General features: G+C 33.3%; 2 protein-coding genes across 4 annotated transcripts in view; one reads left to right on the forward strand and one right to left on the reverse strand.

Annotated features, from left to right (window-relative positions):
* The window catches only part of LOC115970981 (calcium-transporting ATPase 3, endoplasmic reticulum-type), a 29,960-nt gene extending 13,260 nt beyond the window's left edge, over positions 1 to 16,700 (forward strand). For all 3 annotated transcript variants that reach the window (XM_031090631.1, XM_031090633.1, XM_031090632.1), the window contains 19 exons: positions 404 to 511; positions 2,269 to 2,421; positions 2,579 to 2,683; positions 3,484 to 3,680; positions 5,070 to 5,181; positions 7,566 to 7,664; positions 7,777 to 7,922; positions 8,011 to 8,068; positions 8,645 to 8,737; positions 9,305 to 9,355; positions 9,518 to 9,649; positions 10,018 to 10,119; positions 10,588 to 10,642; positions 11,886 to 11,971; positions 12,982 to 13,130; positions 14,096 to 14,201; positions 14,297 to 14,350; positions 15,449 to 15,497; positions 16,068 to 16,700. In XM_031090631.1, coding sequence (XP_030946491.1) covers positions 404 to 511; positions 2,269 to 2,421; positions 2,579 to 2,683; positions 3,484 to 3,680; positions 5,070 to 5,181; positions 7,566 to 7,664; positions 7,777 to 7,922; positions 8,011 to 8,068; positions 8,645 to 8,737; positions 9,305 to 9,355; positions 9,518 to 9,649; positions 10,018 to 10,119; positions 10,588 to 10,642; positions 11,886 to 11,971; positions 12,982 to 13,130; positions 14,096 to 14,201; positions 14,297 to 14,350; positions 15,449 to 15,497; positions 16,068 to 16,135 — 1,923 coding nt within the window. In that variant the 3' untranslated portion in view covers positions 16,136 to 16,700. The remainder of the gene's footprint in view (positions 1 to 403; positions 512 to 2,268; positions 2,422 to 2,578; positions 2,684 to 3,483; positions 3,681 to 5,069; positions 5,182 to 7,565; positions 7,665 to 7,776; positions 7,923 to 8,010; positions 8,069 to 8,644; positions 8,738 to 9,304; positions 9,356 to 9,517; positions 9,650 to 10,017; positions 10,120 to 10,587; positions 10,643 to 11,885; positions 11,972 to 12,981; positions 13,131 to 14,095; positions 14,202 to 14,296; positions 14,351 to 15,448; positions 15,498 to 16,067) is intronic.
* Positions 16,701 to 16,927: 227 nt separating this feature from the next.
* Positions 16,928 to 23,764, reverse strand: LOC115969752 (serine carboxypeptidase-like 2). The gene is made up of 14 exons (XM_031089360.1): positions 23,448 to 23,764; positions 23,112 to 23,257; positions 22,064 to 22,140; positions 21,831 to 21,953; positions 20,001 to 20,103; positions 19,701 to 19,738; positions 19,268 to 19,369; positions 19,089 to 19,175; positions 18,834 to 18,989; positions 18,300 to 18,371; positions 18,066 to 18,184; positions 17,402 to 17,515; positions 17,263 to 17,308; positions 16,928 to 17,153 (listed from the first exon to the last, which is right to left on the reverse strand). The coding sequence occupies exons 1-14, from the start codon at positions 23,615 to 23,617 to the stop codon at positions 17,070 to 17,072; spliced, it is 1,437 nt and encodes a 478-aa protein (XP_030945220.1). The 5' UTR covers positions 23,618 to 23,764; the 3' UTR covers positions 16,928 to 17,069.
* Between the last annotated feature and the right edge of the window lie 845 nt (positions 23,765 to 24,609).

Genomic DNA, 24,609 nt, shown 5'->3' on the forward strand with positions numbered 1-24,609 from the left:
TCCAAGCTTGCTATAAGGCCGAGCGATTTCTCAATCCTTCAAGGGTTTGTCTCTGCCCCTTGCACCTTGTTCTTGTTTTTTTTTTTTTTTTTTTTTTGATGTTTGAATAATTTAATCATCAAATGTAATAGACTTAAGTTGTTTTCGTTGCTGCAATTTAGAAAAAATATCCGCTATGTTTTACTCTTTTTTTTTTTTTTTGAAGTTTTATTTTGATAAGTAGTAGAAATTATTTATTATCTAACAAAAAAGTAATATGTTTTACAAAAGTTATTTTCCCACCATTTTGTTTGCTAGACATAGAAAACCTTTAATTCATGATTTGTTATTGGTATGTGTATCTTTGGTGTAATTATACTGTTTTATCAAATGAAAATTTTGCTCTGCTATTCCGTCTGGCCAGGTATGTGTGGTTCATTCTGTAGAGCGTGGTTCTGTGATTTCTGAATACAGTGTCAGTGGGACAACATTTGCACCTGAAGGCATTATCTTTGATGGCACTGGGATGCTGGTAACTTTTTTTTGTATATTATTTTCTCTGGAGACTTTACTGCATACTTGTTGGAATTACATGTTATTTATTTATTTTAAAGATGAATATGATTCAGGGGAAGTGGAAAAGTTTTGAATGATCATTTATGTGAATTCTTTTCCTGATCATTTTATGTCAAAAATTTGGTTCACCAAATGGCTCCTGTTGGACTCTCTTTATTTTTTTATATTTTATTTCCTACATGACAAAATCTTAGGTTTTACTTGGAGTGTATAGTGAAGATTCAACTAAAGTGACCAACCCTGTGTAGGACTTGTAAATCTGATGCCACCCACTAGATATGCAAATGGTTTTGACTCCCAAGTTCCCTCAATTCTGCTTATATTGCTGTCAGTTGAATTCCATCATAATAGGATATGATTGTAACCTGGTAGACGAGATACTGGGGCATTTGAGTGAAATTTTAGGGTTGTTAAAATGCTTCAAAGTATGTTTCATTAAGAAAAGTAAAGAATGTGCAAATAGGATGCCTAGGTTCATCGACTTGTGCCTTTCTCTCTCTCTCTCTAAATATATATATGGTCGTTATTATGATATTATCATTATCATCATTATTATCATCTTCATCAACTTGAACTTAGAATTGAAACCTAACAAACTGTACAAGCTTTATGCCTTGGAAATACCTAGAATCCGTTAGATAATTATCTTTCATTTTGTTATGAAGCAGGGTTTTGACAATGTTCATGTCTAAAAATGCTTGTCATAATTGCAATAGAAACTAGAATAGTAGATAGAGGTACAACCATCTTATAAAGGAAATGTCGTGAACCATTCTATTAAGTCATATTTATTATCATTATAGCTAATATTTTTCTTACTAAAATTGCCAAGTAAAAAAAAAGCGACCACACAAACAAAAAATGAAAAAAAAAAAAAAAAAGCATCCAAACAATCCTTAAGGTGCAGCTAGACAACACAACATCACTCAAAACCTGAAGTCTTAAATTGTTATCTTTGGATTTCAAACATCTAACAAGCAAATTTAATGCCAAACACATATGGGACAACCGGTCAAGTGACCATTTTATCATTTAGATTCTTTAGGCCAATTTTCAATTAGAATTGCTAGTTTCTCAAATTTTGGGGCCCAATTATAAATTTTTTGAATCCAAAATTTCAAATATACATATACACACAAACTTATAGAAAATATATATATATATATATATATATATATTTGTTGGGGGGGGGGGGGATAGCCCACTTGTTCTAAAAGTGCCTCTGTCCCTGCACATTACCAATTTTAACAGTCCTGTACACAAAGTTATCAATACCGTACTGTACTAGCCTGTATTTTTTGTATAGATCATTAAATTGGTACAGATGTAGCTTAAACATGCCGATTCAAATGTCAGTCCATTCTGGTTTATATCAGACATTTTCAGCTGTTATTGGTTGATGGTGGGTGATTTTACTTGGTTTCGGGGTTTCAACAACCCTTCTTCAATGTCTAGAATAGACAGAGTTTTGATTTCAACAGAGTGGGAGGACCACTTCTTGGATGTGACCCAAAGGCTTCTTCCTCGTGTGTTGTCAGATCTTTGCCCTCTTCTTTAAACATCATGCCATTTTTTAACCCATCTTAGGAGAAAGTAATACATATAATATTTGCAATGACTTTTTAGAACTGAGTCTAGAGATAGGTAGTTTATGTCTTCATTCAGAATCTCCCATTCAGGACTACATTGATATGATGTTGGGCTGTTTTGCAGCTTGAATTTCCAGCCGAATTACCTTGTCTTCTGCACATAGCAATATGTTCAGCCCTTTGCAACGAGTCTGTTTTACAATATAATCCTGACAAGGGGAACTACGAAAAAATTGGCGAGTCAACTGAAGTAGCCCTCAGAGTCCTGGCAGAAAAGGTTTGATCCTGTCCCTGCTTTAATAAAAGTATCCAGCTTACCTAATTACTGTTGTTGTTGCCTATTCTTATTTTTCACCCACTCCCTCTGATACCTTTTTGTCATGCACTTGTTTATTTTACGTTGCAAACTTGCTTTTGTTGCTTTCTGTTATCAGGTTGGACTTCCTGGTTATGACTCTATGCCTTCTGCTCTGAATATGCTGAGCAGTCATGAGCGTGCATCCTACTGTAATCACTATTGGGAGAGCCAATTTAAAAAGGTTTGTTTTGTAATTGGTTCCTACATTTTGTATGAATATATGCATATACCTGTATATACATGTATATGTATACAAAATTGACCAAGTTGAACTTAAATATTTGTGGATATGGTTGAATTTCATGTTGATTCATGTTGCTGGACTGCCAAATATGGTTCAGTTTTGGGAAGGAAAAAACCCAAAAATTTCCCTCATAAACAATGGGAAAAATGTACATAGTTATAAATATTTTGGAATTTCTGAAGTTATGATATTCAGAATTTAATTCTCATGTAGGAAAGGTGTGAACATAGGATCTGATTTAGCCTTTCTTCAGCAACTCATTTTTGAATATCTATATGGGAAGAGCAGTCAGCAGTGATAAAATATTATTATTACTGATAAAGTAAAGAGGAATGATAGGTTTTTAGGATCAAAAACTTTTCTTTGGATCATAATATTTTATCTTTTATTATCTTCCCTTGATTCTCTTGTGAGTTAGATGTTCCTCTTTCCTTTTGGGTGGAAGAGGGGGAGAGGGCATGGTCATGCTTGGCCAGCAAAGAGACAGACCTTGTACATGTTAATTCTAAGTGTTTATTGCCCATAGTTTCATTCATGGTACTTCTAGTTTGTGTAAGACTGCTGTTAGTATAAAGCTTGATGTTGTAAGTAGAATGAAATTCCTCAAATATGAGAAATAATCTAAACAAAAAAAAAAGCTTTTGCAATAGAGAATATTTTGTAACAAAAAATTTCTGTTTATTTTCATATTTTGCTATTTTCTTGTTGATGTAAGCTTAAGGTTATGGTATTTGCAGATTTCTGTTTTGGATTTTTCTCGTGATCGTAAAATGATGAGTGTCCTTTGTAGCCGAAAGCAGAAGCAGATTATGTTTTCTAAAGGTGCTCCAGAAAGTATCATTTCTAGATGCACAAATATTCTGTGTAATGGTGATGGTTCCACTGTTCCCCTGACAGCTGATATTCGAGCCGAGCTGGAATCAAGGTTTCACAGGTTTGATTCATTTTGTGCTCCACCCTTTCACTACCTTTCTCTTTTCCCTGATTGTTCTTGTTGTAATTATTTATATATTTTATGTGTGAACACGTGTCTTTCTTATATACCTAATTTAATAATGCACAATTTTTTTTTTTTTTTTTTGGGGGGGGGGGTGGTTTTGGGGATGACTACAATCATCTCATGAACTTATTCTCCTTAAAATGATGAAATGTCTTTAAATATATCTGTGGATATTACGTATACCTAATCTTGTCAATTTTGTTTCAATACTTTCCGTAAGGAAACATAATGAAGGTTCAAATACTTTTGTTGATTCCTGCAATCCAAATGGGATTTAGAGAAACCTTTTGCTACATTGCAAGGAGGCCCATCAGTTGTGGAGCTTTGTTTTTAGATCATTTGGGATCTACTGGGTTTTGCTAGAGAGAGTGATTGATCTTTTGTTTGGGTGGAGGAATTGGCTGGGAAAACATTCCTTGGATATTTGAAATTTGTTTCTGTCATGTTTGATGTGGATTATTTGGAGGTAGCACAATAGGTGTATGTTTGAGGATATGGAGAGTCTAGGGGATCAGCTCTTAGCCTCATGTTTAGGCACTTTCTTTGATTGGTCTTGTGCAAGGGGATTTACAACTAGTGAATAGTGAATACATCCCAGCATTTATAGAGTCCTTATCTTTCTGTACATAATTCTTTTATGACGTGTTGTAATTATTATGGCTACTTTGTGCCCTTTTTGTATGAAGTAGTCTTCTTTCAATAAAATTATTCTTAATTAAAAAAATAAAAAAGATTTAGAGAATAAAACAATTTAGTAAGGGAAATAAGAGAGCTAGCTCAAGCTATCAAATTAATGAGAACACCCACACTCAATACTCAAGAGAAAGGGGGAGAAAACGCCACAAACCTTGTCTAAAATTCAGCCAATCATTCTCCAAAAAAGCAATTGTTATAACTCTGGCAAATCCATAAATTAGATAGAGGATATTTCCCTAGCAAAAACATGATCACAACTACTAATCCAGATGTAATCTAATGATTCTAAATCTGACCTTGAATGGTCACATGACTTATTACATAAAAAATTTAAAGGACTGATTTAGTAAACATATTAATTTTTAAGACACCCAAAAAAAAAAAAACAAAATGGATTCCACAATCTATCTTGCATGTATCAGGCTTCCTTTTAGTGTGATGCTCAACTCTTTGTTAGTCCTCTTCAACATGCGATTGATGCTGAAAGTTGATGTTCATGTTTATTATTTCCATAGTTTCTACAACTATGGCTAATATTTTGAAGATCAAGTGGAAATTAATTTCTGCATAATCTTTACTACTATAATTTTTTGTAGTTGGTAGTATGAACACAAATTTATCGGTCAGTTTTGCAGGAAAAGAGACATTGAGATGCCTGGCTCTTGCCTTGAAATCAATGCCCACGGGTCAGCATACTCTTTCTTTTGATGATGAGAAGGATCTTACATTTATTGGGTTGGTATGCTTTCTTTTCCAAACAAAATGTTATGTTTATTTGGTGTTTATATCACATTCTTGCACTAAGCTACGTAGAACACAGATTGTAGTGTTATGCAGAAATGGAATGTAAATGTCATATGCCATTTGACATAGAATGTCTCTTGATAGGGGTGAGCTTACATACAACTTACATAGACTGTTTCATTATAAGTTAGAATGTGATATGATAGTTTAAGTTAAAATATTTATCATTTTAGCCTGGTTTTGCCCCAAAACCTTGTATAAATGGAGAAAACGTAAATCTTTTGGTTTAGACACCAGATGCAAGCCATCAAATACATGGTTGGACAATAGAGGTCCACTACCCTTTGAACTCAAGTGTGATTAAATTATTAGATCCTATTGGAATTTTTCATAGTTAATGTGATTGATTGGATTTGATTTTGATTGAGGATTTTGTGGGATTTATATATCTCATAATTACGGTCTTATTTTTTCTTCCTTATGGATGTAACCCTGGAAGTCCTTCTAAAAGAAGGCTGCCATAACGTTGATGTTATGATGAATTTGATGAATAATATTGAATTGATATTTTCCTCTCTAGCTTGGTAGTGATTCTAAGCAGCCTTAGTTGGTGAAGCCTAGGGTTTGGGCAAGCTCTAGGTGGTGAAGCCTAGTGTTGTTTTGTTCTTTCAAAATACCTACGAACATTTCTTGACAAACCTCATACTGCATCATTTTTAAATAGTAAAAAATAGTGTATTGGAATTAAAGTGAACCACGTTTGGATCAAGGCATCTCAGAAACTCAGTTTTCTAGGATAATAGTGAATTATAGTAACTCTGTAATGGACATATGCTGAATGAAGTCTTGTTTGCGTACTTTTTTGATTCGCTAGTCGGGGCTTTATTCTGGCTGATTGTGTATTGCTGGTAGGCATAGTCTCCACCTCTTTTGTAAAGCTTTAGTGATAATTTATCAATCACTAGTTGAGATAGAATTGGTCCCATTTTTTATAAAAAATTTGCAAGTAAATATTGCAGTTATTATAGACCTTTGTATTGTTCAATAAATCCACGCACAATATTGTCACATGTTTCATGTCAACCACCCCCCCTCTCTTTCTCTCCTTTTTCCCTTCTCACTTGTATCAATGTTTGATGAATGAATAATAGTTGGACTATCTGGGTATTTGAATGCGGGAGGCTTTACCTAGATCCTAGATCAATATAGTATATGATTATTTACCCTTTGGAACGGTAGTTGATACACAATTACTACACAATAGAATATGAAAATTAATGTAAAAGAAGGAATAGTTTTGGATTAGCAATGTGTTGATTTTTCATTTTTATTCTTTTTGTTGTAGTTATTATTATTATTATTTTGACATGAAAGTTAGAAATTTTATTAATATCAAAGCCAAATATATGTTTGTAGAACATTGTACATTCCAGCGCATCACCATTTGCATGGAATTCCCACATTTCTCATTGAATGACACAGATTGAAAATTAATGGCCCCTATACAATTTGTGTATTGTGGGATGCTGGGATAGAACAAATGGAGTTCTCCAGACAAAACAGAGTTGTCTGGTAGTATCTGTTTTTGCTTGCTTGGTGGTGTGGGATGGGGATCTGACAATTAGCCCTATTATTTGGGAACCATCTCATATGGGATGATGGTGAAAGGTGGATGGGCTGTAGACATTTTCAGTTCGACTATCTAATTTGAGTGCTATGTTTTTCCAGAGATGGATGTTTAGGGCATTATCAGAAAAATTATTGTCCTTTCACAGAAGTTAGGTATTCAATCTTTGTATAGACTAATGTGCTCGCCATTTTCATCAACTGTTTTATGATTCATGAGGAGCAGAAAAATCTTTATGCTTCTGTGGAGAGGAACTTTTTTCTGTGTGGCAGAGAATTAAGTAATGAGTCTATGTATGTTTGATAAGTTAACTTTCTGGTAAACTTGTAGGCATAGTCACTTTGGGATGTTGGAATTTTTGTTGAATCCTTTCTAGAAACAGAAAAAGAATTTGTGAAATACTCTAATTGTTGCCATTCTTCTTCTACTTCTTCCTGAGGTTTATTTTTATTTTTTAGTTTTTACATGCGCACTCGATGGGTCTTGAATCCTTGACCTCACCCTCCACCTAGTACTTATAAGCAGAAGAGGTGCTGGTTGGGCTAGAGCTTATTGGCACTTCTTGAGGTTTATAGACAGTTTATTTCTATATTTACTTTAGTTTATCACATCTTTTAGTAGCAGTTTGTTTCCTGTTGAACTGTCTGATTAAGATTTGGGTTCTCCTTCAAAACCTTGACTTGGAAAATATATAAGCATACGTTTTTTTTGTTGGTCTTGCTTGATTTTATCTCTATGTCTCTCTTTTGAAGGTTGGAATGCAAGATCCACCCAGAGAGGAAGTGAGAAATGCTATGCTTTCATGCATGACTGCTGGCATACGTGTTATAGTTGTCACTGGGGATAACAAGGTAACTTAAAATTGGTGAAACTCCCTCCCCCTTTCTTTTGTTTTTTCTTTGGCAAATAGGGTATTTGTTTTCATATTTATGCTGCCCTCATTAATTTGAGACACAATTTCAGTCTACTGCTGAATCACTTTGCCACAAGATAGGTGCTTTTGATCATCTGGTAGATTTTGCTGGACACTCTTTCACTGCTACAGAGTTTGAGGAACTTCCAGCATTGCAGCGAACGCTGGCATTGCAACGTATGGCGCTTTTCACCAGGTAAACCATGTCTTGTCTATGTTTAGTCAGTTCCAATGGGAGATATGATAGATCATATTAAATATGTATCTTCCTTCTGATCTTTCAGGGTTGAACCTTCTCATAAAAGGATGCTGGTTGAGGCCCTACAGCACCAAAATGAAGTGGTATGTCCATCACAGAATGCTTGTGTGATTAGGAACATGTGATATCTTGTTCATCGTTAGGTTTGGGATGCAGTTTGTTGCTTGCTGTCAGTATCTGAGTATTTTGTTTACTTGAAAGTGTCGAAAGAAAAGGAAGGCAGATCATGTTTATCAGACTTTTAAAAATTGACTAAACTAACAATAGTTAGAAGTTATATATATATATATATATATTTCTTTCTTTCTTTATTTATCCTTTATCCTTGAAGATAGGTGTTATTGTGGAGTGTTTAAGTTGAGAAGACAATTTGCAAGAGAGATCTAAGGGGGGGAGGGAAAGATATAGTAGATTACTTACACATATTTGGCATTGGCTTTGATATGTTAAAATATCTTTAAGAAGATGAATATGACTGGTTGAATTGGATTCTTCTAAACAACACCAAATTGTTTGGATAAGGTTTTCTTGAAGTTAATTGTTATATCTCTTAGCTCTTTGTATCAATATTTATTAATTTATGTTGCATTGTATTTGATCCTATTTGTTGGACTTTCACTTCCCCTAAAATTTTGAACACAATTCCTTGAATCTGTTAGGTTGCAATGACTGGTGATGGCGTCAATGATGCACCTGCACTGAAAAAAGCAGATATAGGAATTGCAATGGGTTCAGGAACAGCTGTTGCCAAGGTATTAATAGGAAGTCTGTGTGTGTGTGTGTGTGTGTGTGTGTGTTCAAAGCAACAGAAAAACCCCAACCATTCACTGGATGAGCACCACCCAGCCGCTGGGATTAATTTTCTCTAGTTTGAAGTTTTTCAAACTTTAGTCTCTCATGAGCTATTCTATCCCTTCTGGCCAAAGGGCAGTTAGTTGGTGGGCTTTTATCTAAAACCCCTTTACAAAAGTGCATATCAAGGACGATGAACAAGTTGAGTGCCATAATAAGTGTGTGACTTATAATACCTACATATTTATATAAAGGAAACATTACATAATTTTGATATTGACCTAATGTTTGCTTGATCCTTGTTATATTGAGGGGCAATCTAAACTAAGATTCACTGTCTTCAGTCATGTTATGCAAAATTCAATCCACATAATTTCGATCCTAAATTTATTAACAGTTATAGTACTATTATGTTGTACTAGTTTTTCTTGATGTGCAAAGTACTCCTAAGCTTGGTATCCCTGCCTGGTTTACCAAAGTTAGTTCTATTTTCATTTTCTCATTATCTTTATTGTTGGCCTTTTCAGAGTGCAGCAGATATGGTTTTGGCTGATGACAATTTTGCTACAATTGTTGCGGTATGCCAGTCTCTCAATCTTTATCAGTAGGGTTTCCATAGTCTTCTCTTCACCTGTTTTCTTCCCATGTTTTATTTTCTCTTGTGAAAATTTATTCTCTTGATCTTGTTTATTGACAAAAGAGAAATCTTTTTCAATATTTTCATCGTTTATTATGGGCAGGCTATTGCAGAGGGAAGGGCCATATACAATAACACAAAGCAGTTCATCAGATACATGATCTCTTCAAATATTGGTGAAGTAGTTTGCATATTTGTGGCAGCTGTACTTGGAATTCCTGATACCCTTGCCCCTGTAAGTTTATGAGTGTACAGATTTTGATCTTTCAGTCAACTCAGTTTATGTAAAAAAAATAAAGAGCTACTTTATTTTAACAATGATTTTGTCATTGTAATGGCTTCTATTAAAAAACACATTTAGATGTTATTATTGTAGGATCCATGCATGGTATCTTCATTACTACCTGTTATTGAGAAACAGTTTGTTATTTACATTAAGATTGTAAAATAATGTTAATTACCTTGTTGGTAGCAATCACTTGAAATTATGAGTCCCTTTGCATTTTTCCTGTTTCTATCTTTTGCTCAAAAGCAAAGAGTTAAGGTTTAAAAATATGACTAACCCCCCCGCTCCTTCTTCTTTTCCCTGGGCTCGAAATTCAGGTCCAGCTGCTCTGGGTCAATCTGGTTACTGATGGACTGCCTGCCACTGCTATTGGTTTTAATAAGCAAGACTCTGATGTGATGAAGGCTAAACCTCGTAAGGTATTTCTTTCTTAATGTATTAAATTGTGTGTGGGGCCAATGAGCTATGGCTCAACTGTTCCTTCTCCCATAACAATGGGATGGAGGGTAAGGTCGTGGGTTAAAGACCCACTGGGTGCGTAACACATTTGGGCCTGTTCCTTCTCCCATAATAATGGGGTGGAGGGTAAGGTCGAGTTCAAGATCCACTGGGGTGCATAACACATTTGGGCGGTGTTACACATAAATAAAGTGTGTGGGGTTTTCTTTGGGGGGTGTTGTTTAAGTCTTTGTTCTTGCAAATAGATTATACAACACATTTGGGTAATAATTTTCTAAACGGACCTTTTCCTCTGACCATGTTATTTAATTATGAATCTTAAAATATATCAAGCTGTTTTCTAATATGATCAGAAATAGCGTTTCTTCTCATGTTATGACACTTTTCTTCTCAAGATATATCACTTCCCATTCAAAATGGATGTGCAGGTGAATGAAGCTGTTGTCACTGGATGGTTGTTTTTCCGCTATTTGGTAATTGGAGGTATCCACAATCGCCATACTTTGTTTTGTTTATATGAAACACCCTCCCACATTGCAGTATAATGTTGGATTCAGCATGTTCTACCTCGGGTTGGGTGGTTGGGTATTATATCACACACACACACAAATGAATTTAATATTATTGATCTTGCTCTTTATGGTCAAGTTTCCTTTATTTATTATTATTTTTACCCTCTTCCAGTTAACTTGATACAGGAGAAAACCAAAACTGATGCAATACTAGAACTAAAGAACAGAAAAATTAAATAAACTAGGAATCAACATTTAGGTGTGCTTGGAATTGGCACCTAGCATGGAGGTAAACCTAGGAATAACCTAGGGTTGGTTGCAATCAGCATTGAACCATCACGAAAATTTCAAATGAAAATTTATAATCATGTAAAATGTAAAAATATTGAACTTGGGTTCCCTAATTGAGTTCCGAAATTATTATCCTAGTGGGAAGATAAAATAATTCTACTCACTTATAAAATAAAATACATAAATAATTCTACTTACCTGTTATGAAAATGAATTAAATTCCTAAACCATATTGACAAAGAAAATAACCAATTACATAAATAAAGTGAATCCTAGATATTAATTAATCAGGCCTTAGGCCCAACAAATAGCTGGCTTCATCCCTAAGGCCATTGGTTGGGTCGTCTTCTTCCTGCGTTTGCATCCATAAGTCAGCGTGATGGGGGGGTTCTATATCTTTTGTCCACACAAAGACTTGATTTTCCCCCTATATCTATTTTTGGGCTGACTGAGCTGCATTACGACTATAAATTGCTTGGTTAAATTTATCTATTTTTCTGATCTTATTCATTTCTTGGATAAATTGCTCCCTATAAAAATTGTCATGGTTCACTGTCTTAGTTCACATTATTGTTTGTTTCAGTCTATAACAAATGCCCAAAATTAGGTAAGGAATAAACGTTTATAATTTATTGAATATTTTCTCCATGGAAATTTTCAAAATTAATCCTGTAATCACTGCCTTTGGGCCCAAAAACGATTGGCGTATTGTGTAACAATTGTGAGGTAGAGGTTAGTGATTAGTATGGATTTAGAAAAATTAATTCTGTTGGATATATGATTTAGTGTTTGCGCATTCTTAATACTTGGTTTCTTCAGACAACTGTGTTGCTTGATTCAGGGGTACGGTATATTTATCTGTTGTTTATTTTGCTTATGTGAGTCCTATTGAAGGCGTATAAAGTGTAATTTGGTTGATGCAGCTTATGTTGGTCTTGCCACTATTGCGGGGTTCATATGGTGGTTTGTTTATGCTGATAGCGGTCCCAGACTTCCATACAGTGAATTGGTAAGAATTCATTATATGTTAGGATTATTGTTGTTGGTTAGCTTATTGGAATGGGAATATTTCTTTGATTTGTGGCTTCCTTTATTTAGTTGGTGTAAGCCATATTGAAAATTTTGGGTTTTTAAATCTCTTTAATTTTGTGTTTAACTGTAATATTTTGGATGGAGCCTGAGTAAATGCATCCTCCAAATCCATATTGGAGCCAAAGTAACAAAAATAAATAAATAAAAGATTATGTGGTATTTGATAAATGTTGGTTCAGTATGGGGATGATAGGCTACGGGTACAGGGATACAATATTTCTTGAAAAATTTAGGAGACGATATGCTGGGGATACATGTATTAATTACTTATAAAATATTTTATTTATAGTTTTTAAATATTGTTAAGCATTTTTTTTATATATATTTTTTGTATATATCAATTTAAGAGCAATAATGAATGATAATATGAATCTGTGACCATTAAATGATATTTAGATTACAAACCAAAATCCAAAAGAATAAATAGAAGATAACTAGATAAGTGTTCAACATTGAAACCAAAATATAAAATTCTTACAAGTTTGGGCTATTTCTCACTATTGGAGGTTGGATTACAAGGGTATCCAAGTCATATCATGGGTGTATCCTAGATGTATTGATACTTAAAAAATGACTGGGTATGTATCTTTTAGAGGTATCCTATATGATACTGGTACGATACTTATTGGATACTGGTATATTAGCAAAAACGGAGTATCTGTGCATCCTACTAGTAGTCAATGGAGGGCTTTGGACTCCTTTGTGTTCATTTGTACATGAAGTAGTCTTATTCCAATAAAATACTTATTTACTTAGAAAAAAATAGTAGTAAATGGAGGATTTTCTTAATATTTTTTTGACTCATGCTTCCTATGATAAACTGTAACTTATGTAAATAATTAAAAATTTGCTCTTTTCAGAGAATTGCTTCCAGTATTAAGTACCATTCGCATTGCCCTTTTGAAACTCTGATATCTGTGATTGCAGATGAATTTTGACACTTGTGCAACAAGGGAGACTACTTATCCTTGCAGTATATTTAATGATCGACATCCCTCGACTGTGTCCATGACTGTGCTCGTTGTTGTTGAGATGTTCAATGCTTTGAATAATCTTAGTGAAAATCAATCTCTTCTGTGAGTATTTGATTTGTTTTATAATCTTCATTTCCTTTGTGTTTTCCCCCCTTTCACCCCAGGACATTTATTTTGAACGCTGAAAAGAACTTTCCAACCTTTTATGTAATTTAGTTCTTTCCTATAAGGTAGCATTTGAAGTCAAAGGAAAATTTATGAACAATTAAACATCACCATGTTTTTGTCCTTTCTATCTGGTTGGTCTGGAATTGTGCATGTTTTTTAGATTTGATTCTGTGATATAACATACACTACAAATCAGCTTGCTGCATCTTTGAAGTGGGGAGTGCCATACTGTTCTTACAGATTTTATTTTACTGGATGGATCAAATCGGAGAAGCCATGTTGATTAATATCTTTATGTTCTTCTTAACCATAGTATCGCATGTTTTTTAATTTCTGTCTGTCCTTATTCTATGCGATTGGAGACAGTATTGAGAAGGAACCAAATTTTTTTTTTTTTTTTTAATTTTTATAATTCAGTTTCCTTTTCTGTAGTTTCATCCAAAACTGACTTAGGTAGAAGTTCTGAGAACATGATCATCAAAGTTGTATTACTGGTAAGGTTGGGACTAGTACTATGTTGGGGGTCTGTTTGAGCACCCAGGTCCAATCAACTTTGACCAGTTTTTACTAAATCCAGATTTTAAAATCTTAATTATGTTGGAGTGTTCAAAATGGAAAGAAAATATGGTTTTATTGAGTCTCTATAATGAGAGTTGGCAACCAAAACTAAGATATTAGTGAAGAAATCTCTCTCTCTCTCTCTCTCTTCATGGCCATCTTATACAGTTTTAAGGTACTAGTCACTTGTGTTAAGTTGCTTTTATGCTTGCAAACAAAAAGTGACCTGTTTATCTCTCGCTTGCATGAATAGATAGATTTTGTGCTCTTCTTTTGATGTTCTCTACGAAGGGAAAAAAGTACTAGAACTGACTCTTTTTTTTAACTGTGCTTAATCTCAGTGTTATCCCTCCCTGGAGTAATTTATGGCTTGTTGCTTCAATCATCCTAACTATGATCTTTCACGTACTAATTTTGTATGTGCATCCACTTTCAGTTCTCTTCTCTGTAAGTTGTCCTTTATCTGTGATACACTTATGTTTTTCCTAAAGTGATTGCCTTTCACAAATGAATTTAACGAGCTGCAATATATTTTGTTGCAGGTAACACCGTTATCTTGGGCTGAGTGGAGGCTTGTCCTATATCTTTCATTTCCTGTATGTTATGTATTTTCTTGTTCTCTGTTTGTTAGCTATTTTACTTAAATGATTGGCTTAGCACCTATCCTTCAACTATTATTCTAGTGCACTAGCTGCTTTCAAACTGTATAGATATAATATTTTCAGCTAAAAATACTGTCTACTTAAGTGGTTTGGGTTCCCTTTGATGGTCAAAACAATTGGCTGCTGCAAGGTTACTTTTGTTTTGGTTCCTAAGCGTTGGAGGTCTTAGAGGTGCAGAAGTAACCTTATTTGACATTTAAATTTGTGTGGATGGGCCTTCCTGATTAAATATGTCAAACCGACAATTCTTTGCTACTTAATCCAAAAAGGAAAAAAAAATCTTTGAGACAACCCAAAAATGAATATATTATGCTCCATCGAGCAAGTTAGTTCAAGCCTGTATTCAATTGATTTATTGGGTTATCCTGAGAATATTAATATAAATTGCTTGATTTTTTTATATATTATATTTTGACCCAAAGATTTTGGGATTAAGGCTTGGTTGTTGTTCTAATGAGAATTTTGTGCTGAATATGAATTTAAGATTTTGAAAGGTCAAAATTCATTAGACATTATATGTAATGGGGTTTATCGTGAAAGCTTCTAGACTGGTGGGACATAAAATCATATTTTTCATTTGCTGTAGGTAATAGTTATTCATAAAAAGTGAAAAAGTGCACAAACTTCATTAGATCCAATTTTAATGTTCAAAATACCGTTTAATCTAACATTTAGATAGGATAATTAAAGGATGAGGACTACTATAAGATTTAAAAAAATAGAAAATATAATTTATGATAGGTTAAGGCAAAAGTAATTTGGCTTGCTCCATAATAGGCTTTATTAAATTAAAGCTTACTTAAATGATCAAATATTTGTGTGTATTCATAAAATAAAATACATTTAGGTTGCTAAAACAAATTATTAGTTGATTTATTAATTGTTTTATTTAAAATAAATAGTAAATTATCATTCAAATGCTTTACTGTGTGAAGCATGCACTCTGTAACTGGCACTTCTAAATGCATCTGCTATTTTGTCAAAATGCATTTTTGCCACTTATTTCAAAGCTTCACTATCAATGTTGTGTAGGTTATTATCATTGATGAGGTGCTGAAATTCTTCTCAAGAAATACCAACGGTAATATTTCTTCTTTTGTCTGGCATTTACTATTTTATCTTGACCAATGCACTAGTTTCTGTGTCTTTCTTAGTTGTAGTCTTATGGTTAATGCTAGGAACATTATTTGCATTGTCCACTTGGATTTTACTGTCTTTTGATGTATTTATAATCAGCTTTAAACAAGATGGATTAGTGGTTATTAATGAAGGATTGTAGGAATATTTGGTGACAAAATTGATGATGAAATTCTCTCTCTTATTAGTAGTAGAGGTTAGATGTGGGTTCCAGTTAATTCGACTAGAGAAGTCTCTTGATGTCAAATAAAGGACCTATGATCAAACCCCACCTACACAAAAAGGAAATTCGTTGGTGTCTTGGTCTGATGGTAAAGGACAATTATTATGAAGTGAATGCCATAGGTTCAAATCCTATCGTACTATCAAAAAAAGTAGAGGTCAGCTTATAAAAGCATCAGCAATTGTAGTCTGGATCAAAGCTTTTCAAAGTAGCATTCATGTCATGCATTGTATATTGCATGCACATACACAAAGATATGTATTTTCTTCATGGCTGTCCCTCTTGTTGTAGGTATAAGGTTCAAGTTCAGATTTAGAAGGCCTGATATGCTTCCAAAAAGGGAATCTCGTGATAAGTAAGATGTATCTTCTGACCCAAATTTTGCTCACATTCCTGGTTACAAAGTAAATGAATCCTTTTCACGCCTATACTGCATCATCCTTGAAATGGACATGGAGCATTCTTCATTCATTATGATCTTTATTCACACTTCAAAGATAAAGTCACAAGATGAGAGGTACCCCACACATTTCCTGAATATCCTTGTCTTTCTGTAATTTGTGAGCAATCTTATCCACAAGATGCCATAATATGTTGTACCATATGACAAATAGGAGGGCCATCGATCTTGGGCCTCTTGCACAAATTATTTACTAGTTTACATGCAATATTTAATATAGGTTTCACAGTCCAGGGTTTTAGGAGCTACTCAATGAAGTATTATGTTGTTATCCATATTGCCTGATTTGATCTACCAAAATTTAAGTTATTTTCTTTTCCTTAGTTCTTAGAGGTTTATTACTAAATCAGAAGTTCCACTGGTTGCGCCATGTATGCCTCATCATTCAAGGCATGATTCTGTAACTGCCTTTTTGGTGAAGAAAGGGCTGCGTTTTTAAGAAACTAATATGTTAGCACAATTAAGAATATCAACTTGTCATGGTCCACACCGTTTGATCATTATGATAAACAAAATATAAGGATCGTCTTCTTTCTTTTCTATTTTTATCTTTTTCCCTCTCCCACTAAGACACTCAACATGCAATTAAGAGAGAGAGAGAGAGACATTTGAGTACATATGTAAACTTTATCCCAAATAGAAAATTCAAATATAAAAATTTAAAGCATGAATAATTAAATAATTACGCCGGTGAAGAGCCAAGAAAGAATTTAGTAACCAACTCATTATTTATTGACAGTGTCATGGAGATGTGAGATGTCTAAGTTGAATTGTTTTTCTTAAAACCAATGAATATAACATGGTTTAAGTAATGAACCAAATTTCTTTTACATTTACAATGGTTCATGTGATGTCCACCTTTTGAACATTATGAAACATTCTTTAGGCTTGTACTCAGGTGCAGTGTGCCCTCCACCCTGCATATAAAACCGAACAACAAGACACAAGAAAAGAAATCATAATTAAATTAGATTACCAAATACCAAGAAAGCCTAATGGCAATAGAAATGATCGATTTTCTCTTGCCTTCACGGTAGCAAATGTCATCTTGTTCGAATAAGTCCTTGTGTAACTGAAACGTGATCATTCAAAACTTGTTAACCCTTTTTTAGATATAACTTCAAGATCAAAATAGAGAACAAAATATTTAAAGTCAAGGGTTCACCCTGCAACTTGGCCCTGGACGTTCCATGATCTCCATTCATCGACAATGGAATAGTTTAAAGATCTAATCCATGCTTGAGTCCCCAGAAATGGCACAGTAATATCATGATCTCCGCTGTAATTTTTTTTTTTTTTTTTTAAGGAAAAAAATAATTAACCACTATTAATGGAAAAGTGAAAGAAAATTGTGTAAATATGTTTTACATTCAATAGAACAATACTATTAACTCAAAAAAGAAAAGAAAAAAAGAACAATACTATGATAATTTCAAGGGTAAAATATTATTTTGATCTCTAAACTTTACTAAAAGTTATTTTTAGGCCTTCAATTTAAATTTTTTTTTTTTTTTTTGACAAATAAGGGTATCTTAATCTAGGAGTATCTGATTATTCTCTTTGGTGTATGTAATCATTCCGTCCAATACACACTATATTATTAAAGGGAGGAATTCCTTGCGGGTGGTTCCAAAATACTGATAAGAGGTTTCGAACTCAGGATCTCATAAATATTATGAGACTTTAAGAACCACTAAGCCAACCAATTGGAGTTGTAAAAAGTTTTTTTTTTATTCTTTAAAGACAAAAATAAGGATGAAAAAAGATCTTTTATAAAGTTTAGGGACAAAAACAAACTTTTACCCTAATTTCAATAATGAATCAATTACCTGTATATTAAAGAACGGTAGCCTTTAGTACTGATGTTAACGTGATACACAAAACTGCTTGCAGCATCTGGTGTGTAATACAATTCAGATTTGCAACGCTGCCATTCCCCTATGCTTCCCTATGAAACCGAGATCTTTATTATTATATTAATTCGTTGTCCGTTTCTCCAAAAATAAAAAATAAAAATCGTTGTCCTATAGGTACCTCAATTTATTTTGAGTCAAGGTTTGTACCTGTCGTATGTGAAGAGCTTTGCGGACATCATCATCATTAGCCCAATAACGTGAAAGCAAATATCCGTAACTCTGCAAGCACAGAAAATGAGTCATTTAATTGAAAAGTATGAAAAGATTAATTTAGTGACATTATTCGTGACATTATTCATTTCTTCTGTGGAAGAGAGTTTGGGTTTGAATCATCGTTCTCCACTTATCAACGAAGAAAAAAAAAGAGAGTTTGTTTTGGATGATACATTCAAGGTCATTGGATTCATGATTTTTAGTTTTATGAGCTAACATTAATATGGTAGAATAAAATAACTATGTTATATTATTTTATTTTTAAATGTCGAATTTCTCTAGGATTTCTTGGTCACAAAAGATTAAGAATATCATATCTTATCCTATCCCTATGGCATATTTCAAAATTTAAAAGGGCAGTGTTTATTGCACACAGTGTGTATTCACAGCTCAAAATAACTGAAATCGTGATTTAAAATGTCTAGATATAGTGCTCAAGTGATTAGTAAAAAGAGGATGTGAAGTTACACGACAGCCTAATTGAGGATCTGATGAGTCCGAGTTGAGGAATGCTTTCAGGTTTTCATAAAGAGACCTTCTCTTATCAAACATAGCATGTGGCTTAGGAGAAGCAATATTGCATATAGGTTCCAAAATTTGTACAGTATTAATTCCTGAAAGACACTGAGAATCAAATTTATAATACAAATATTAGTTTCACATAGATATATACTGAATGATAATAGTAGATGTGTTCACAAATATAATGTAATGTTTTCTTACCTCATAGAATTCCTGAACATGTTGCATACACTCTGCATTTTCTAGATTTATAATTATATATTCTCCTCCACAACTTCTCTTCAATGACTAAAAAAAAAGGTGGCCTTATTAGATTCGTTATCATTGTGCCTAATGACTTGGAATATTGGAGAATTATGAGCTTTGAGAGATTGAATCACCTCATAGAGTTCATCAGAAATGAGTCCCAGTCCATGAGCGTAAGGGATTGCTGAATTTCCATCTGAACCTAGGTCTGTAATAGGATTTCCTAGTAAGTATCCCTGAAAGCATTGAAATACAACTTGATTAGCAACTTTGAGGAAGCTCTAGACTTTTTCATCAATTTATAATTTGTACACTGTTTGGTAGCATTTGGCAATTGGAACTAAGGGTGGCAATATTTGATTCAATAAATGTTATCACATGCTCATTAATGTACACTCTGTACATATTACCTCCACAAATGAGAGAGAGAGAGAGAAAGAGAGAGAGAGATTTTAAAGCCTAAACAAACAATGAATTTAATCAGTTAATCAATATTGTAACAATAATGACCAACAACCTAGCTAGTTTTTCTTCTTCTTCCCTAAGAGAGAGAGAGAGAGAGATAACCTGGAGATTTATCAATGGTTCAATACCTCCTTCATTTCCTGCAAGGCCATTGTATTTTAGAATGAACCAAACCAAAGAGGACAAATAATGAAGAGATAAAGTGCTGTACAAGTATAAAGGTTATGGATTACTGTAAGTAAAGCAAATGCTTAACATGTTTGCTCCTCATATACTAGTAACACTGCTGTACAAGAATTAGTGCTTAAAATACTAGTAACACTGCTTCTATGTATGCGCTTGCAGATGAATCTTTCGCATAAATAAATCCACTTCATCATGGTTCACCCTTTATTCTCATACCAGTTGAGATTTGTTGAACAAGGATTGGAACGGGAATGCCAGAGTATGAATCCCCAGCAATATAGACCGGATTCGAGACAAATTCTGGATGGTCAATCAGCCACTACAAAATGCATCTCAATTACTAACAATAATAATAATTAAAAATAACTAGTCACATTCGAGCGAAAAAAATTTAAGGATTTAAAAAAAAAATGAAAATAGTAAATGAGACTTATAAATAAGTCCTAAACCCTTCTTGAAATGATATGATTATTTTCTAACAAAATAGAGTTCAAACAACATATTAGATTATCTAAATTAAACTATCTATATTTGTTATTTGAAAGTGTTTTAAATTTAGTAAGTTTTTTTTTTTTTTTTTTTTTAATTTTTAATTTTTTTTATTTTCTTTTTTTCAAGGAAGCATAATGCATTTACATTCAATTACAGTATTATATAAGGTGAGCAATTTTGTAAATAATATAATGTGTGGTTAGAATTTGTTTTAATACTCATCACAAATGATTTATTCTCTATATGTCTTGAATGACCTAAATAGGAAGCAAATATAGGAAAAAAAAAAACTTTAATAATATAAGAAAAATGTAATTTTATCAATAGCTTACCAACATGACACTGTGAATGTCAATGAAACAACTTTTTTTTTTTCCCCTATACAAACCTCTTTTCCCAAAACATCATAAAAGTGGATTTGCTGGACTAATTGTACTGAGGACCAAACTATTACACTAATGTGGCATAATAGAAGTGTGGCAATAATAAATATTACGCTTTCACTTTTAGATATTATATATATAAGAATAAGATTTACATAAATAAAGTTAGGCTGAAAACATGTTAAATATTATAATAATAATATTATTATTATTATTGATTCCAATTAGAGAGGAATAAGGACAAGTGACTTAAGCTTCATGAAATATTCCCCCTAGAACTAGAGAACTTGTACTCAGGGATGACAATTTTACCCCGTCCTGCCCTTCCCTACTTCGCCCCATGAGGGTTTTTCTCAACCGGCATAAGTGGTAGGGCGGGGATGAGGCGAGATTTTAGCCCTCGCTATGGGGTGATGATATATGGGTTTAGACATTTTAGCTCCGTCCTACGTTGATAAAGGCTATAATTTTAAATTTTTCATACACTAAATCCCTATTATTTAAACAAACAAATCAATACTAGTTTATTTAAATGCATGGATATTAAGATTTTTTTTATTGTGATATTGTCTTATTAAACACTTAGATAATATTATTCACTTAGATAATCAACACTTAGATAAATTTAGTTGCAATTTCAAGTATATTTATATTAATGAAACATGTTTTATTAAAAGAAATTGTAATAGTTGTGGTACAAATTAATACGAAGTAGATTTTACAGGGTAGGGCGGGCCCCATGGGGCATGGATGGGATAAGGAAGTTTTCCTCGTCATGCAGGTTGAGGTGGTGATGGAGTAAGACAAAACCATACAGAGCGGGGGTGAAGATCCCATTATTCGGCCCCACCCCTCCCTATTGCTATCCCTACTTGTACCCACCTTTGCAATGGAAAATTATTCAATACTTTAAAGGAAATTCTTCCCTTTCTCAAATAAATGGTGAGTTTCGCTGTGAAATTAATAAACAGAACTCGTTATAACGTGAGAGAAATATTACTTCCAAAGTAGTTGTTAATCATTACTTTTTCTTTAATTACCAAAGTTGTGAATAATTACTCGCCAAATTCACCAATCACCATATACACCTTGATATGGCATATTATGTTTGGCAATCATTATATATACTATAATAGGGGACACTCCTAAGCAGGAATTTGAAGCTGCATACTCTAATCAGAAATTGGTGGAGCTGGTGTGCTTGTTTGAAGTCGTCTGACCGATCAGCAATCGAATTTTTTGCATAGGAAAATCCAGTGCCAACGGGCGAGTCTACAAATATTATGCTAGATACCTGTCGTTTCAATCATCACCGTCCAAATGTACATCATAATTCTCACCGAAAACTGTGGGAAATTTGGAAAGAAAGAAAGAAAATTAGAACTACAAGAAAAATATTTTCACCTTTGTCCAAGAGTACGGATTTAAGACCAACTTTGGCAGGCTCCCATTGTATTCCTCTACCTTAAAATTCAATGGACCTACAAAATTCATATATCAATAACTTTTAGCTCTATTCATGGTGCTTATAATCTGTGTAACTGTTTTATTTATTTTTATTTAGTTGCTCTATTCAATTACTCTTTTATTGTGCAAGTTTCCTTTTCTTCTTACATGAATGTGGGTTTTATATGCGAGACCTACATGTATGGCCCATTTATATATGAAAGGAAGTGTGATACACCTGGTGCAACAAATAATTAGTCACCTAGCTAGGTGAAAGTTACCAACTACCAACTTTCTTTTATTTAATCAAAACAGGGGTTTTTTCCCCTCTCAATCAGTCAATCTTTCTTTTGCTCACCAACCACCTTTTAGGAAAAAAAAGAAAAAGAAAAAAGAAGTTAAAATGAACTTTAAACCTTTCAAATTTGGGGTTGTTTCTAAAAACGATGTCATCTTTTCAATTATGCTAGTTTAGAATCTAGATTGGCTTTTCTGCTAGTTTAGATTTGAGTATATAATAAGAACTAAGAAGTTGTAGCAACTAGCAACAACAATAGTTAATAACATGTCTAAACAATTAAAAATTAATATCTTTCGTTTGAATGTTTTTTTTTTTTGAGAAAAAAGAAACAAAATAGAAAGTACATATTTACACACATGGTATATAGATGACAATTACATATATATATATATATATATGGTATTATAACTTCGTTATTGACATTTTAAAAAATAAAATAAAATTTGAATATATGTAGCCCTCATTAAAAAGTAGTGTTGCATGTAGCTCTCAAGTTTGGATCTAAATCCTGTGCAAACTCATGAATGGTCAAGATGAAAAGTTAAAAAAATTTCATCTCAACCATAAAATCAGAGAAAAAAAAAGTTTTAATTTTTTTAAAACTTTTTTTTTTTATCTTGTCCAATCAAACGATTGAGATGATAAGATATTACATTTAGTGCAATAACCTAGATATTTCACGGACCTTAGTCCCTCAAGTCTCACCTATTTCAAAGACAAGCCCGGACAAGGCAGAGCAACCGGGGCCACCGGTTAGCCACAGCACTAGGGGGTCCTCTTTAGGATTGCTTTCGGACTTGACAAAGTAGTAGAAGAGTTGCACTTCCTCTGATTCACCAACTCCCACATACCTATAACATTATTACGTGGTAGTATAACGTTACTCAACATTATATATATTTTGCTTCAAAGAAAATTAACAACATTTAAACATATGACATTATTGAAATTCAGAAACTACCTAAAGTAACTCCAAACAATTTGGAACTAAGGTTTTGTTGTTATTTTTGTAGTAGACTATCCTAAAGGATGTGTACTAACCCAGTTTCGAGCTCAAAAGGAAGAGGGCCCTGGAACCCAGGAAGAAACTTAACCATTGAGTGAGAAAATGCAATCTGCGGGCAAGCTTGTAAAAGAAGAAGAAGAAGAAGAACCAATATGTGTAATAAGTAAAGAGAATCATGACTGAAAATTGAGCCTAGTCTTGCCATTATTGCATTTGGTCTTGGTATTTCTTTTCTCAAGGTTGGGTTTTTCTTTGATTAATTTGTGGAGATATATAGGAAGAAGCTGGGATAAGAGTTGAAAATATGGGGGATAAACGGGTGGTTCATGGTGGAGACGTACATTGTAGAATTTCTACGTAGAGAAAGCCAAGGATGGAAGCTAGGGCTCCCATTTCATATACTTTTGTTTGGTTCTGTGGGCCATCATGGCAATATTCTTGTTGTGAGGTTGATTGACCTGGTGCTTGCATATAATGAATTAGAGTACAAAACAGGCCTGGATTAGTTGTGCAAGTTGTTTGAGAATCTGAAATTAATGATGTGTGTTAGCTGAGCTCCCGTGAAAGCTGCTGCTCTCCTTATTCAAGGACATCCATTCAAATTCACACCGTATATAATAGATTAGGCACGTGAGAGAATTCCATTTTGCAAAACAAAATAAAATAAAAATGTTGCAATATGTGTTGTTGAAAATACGTGTGGGTGAAAAAATGTTATAAAAATACGTGTTTTGTTATTTAAATAATGAAAATTGTTGTTCAAACAACGTTACCAAACAGGCCCTAATCGCATATAAGAAAAGAACATACTTGCTAAAGAACATTGTAACTCAACTAATTTGCACTCTTTTTTTTTTTTTTTTTCCAACAGAGATATCAAGTGTTCAAATCCCCACCGCAGATATCAAATTATCAAAAAATAGAATATACTTATACAACACGAATTAGTAAAGACTAGAGAGACATTTATTGGTTATGAGATGTGCAAATCTTGTCATAACCTTGTTTATACAAATTTATTTTAGTTTGATTCAAATTCTTATTTGTTAATCTTGTTAGATCTATAATGCTTTTATCCTCAATTTGATTTGACGTTTAGTATGAGTTTGGTTTGTGCGTTCACGTTGGGCATTTGCGTTTTCAGCTTTTTTTTTTCTTTTTCTTTTCTTTTTAGCCGCACAATTTGACTCTTCAACT

The sequence above is a fragment of the Quercus lobata genome, chromosome 12 (genome assembly GCF_001633185.2).
Source record: "Quercus lobata isolate SW786 chromosome 12, ValleyOak3.0 Primary Assembly, whole genome shotgun sequence".
In the NCBI taxonomy this organism is placed as follows: domain Eukaryota; kingdom Viridiplantae; phylum Streptophyta; class Magnoliopsida; order Fagales; family Fagaceae; genus Quercus; species Quercus lobata.

Excerpts from the sequence above, each read along its gene's own strand:
- LOC115969752 (XM_031089360.1), bottom strand. The coding sequence starts at position 23,617 with ATGGCAAGACTAGGCTCAATTTTCAGTCATGATTCTCTTTACTTATTA. Across the intron at positions 19,176-19,267 it reads TTTCTGATGAACTCTATGAG|TCATTGAAGAGAAGTTGTGG; the intron begins GTGATTCAATCT and ends CTTTTTTTTTAG. Across the intron at positions 18,185-18,299 it reads AAGCTCTTCACATACGACAG|GGAAGCATAGGGGAATGGCA; the intron begins GTACAAACCTTG and ends TCGGTTTCATAG.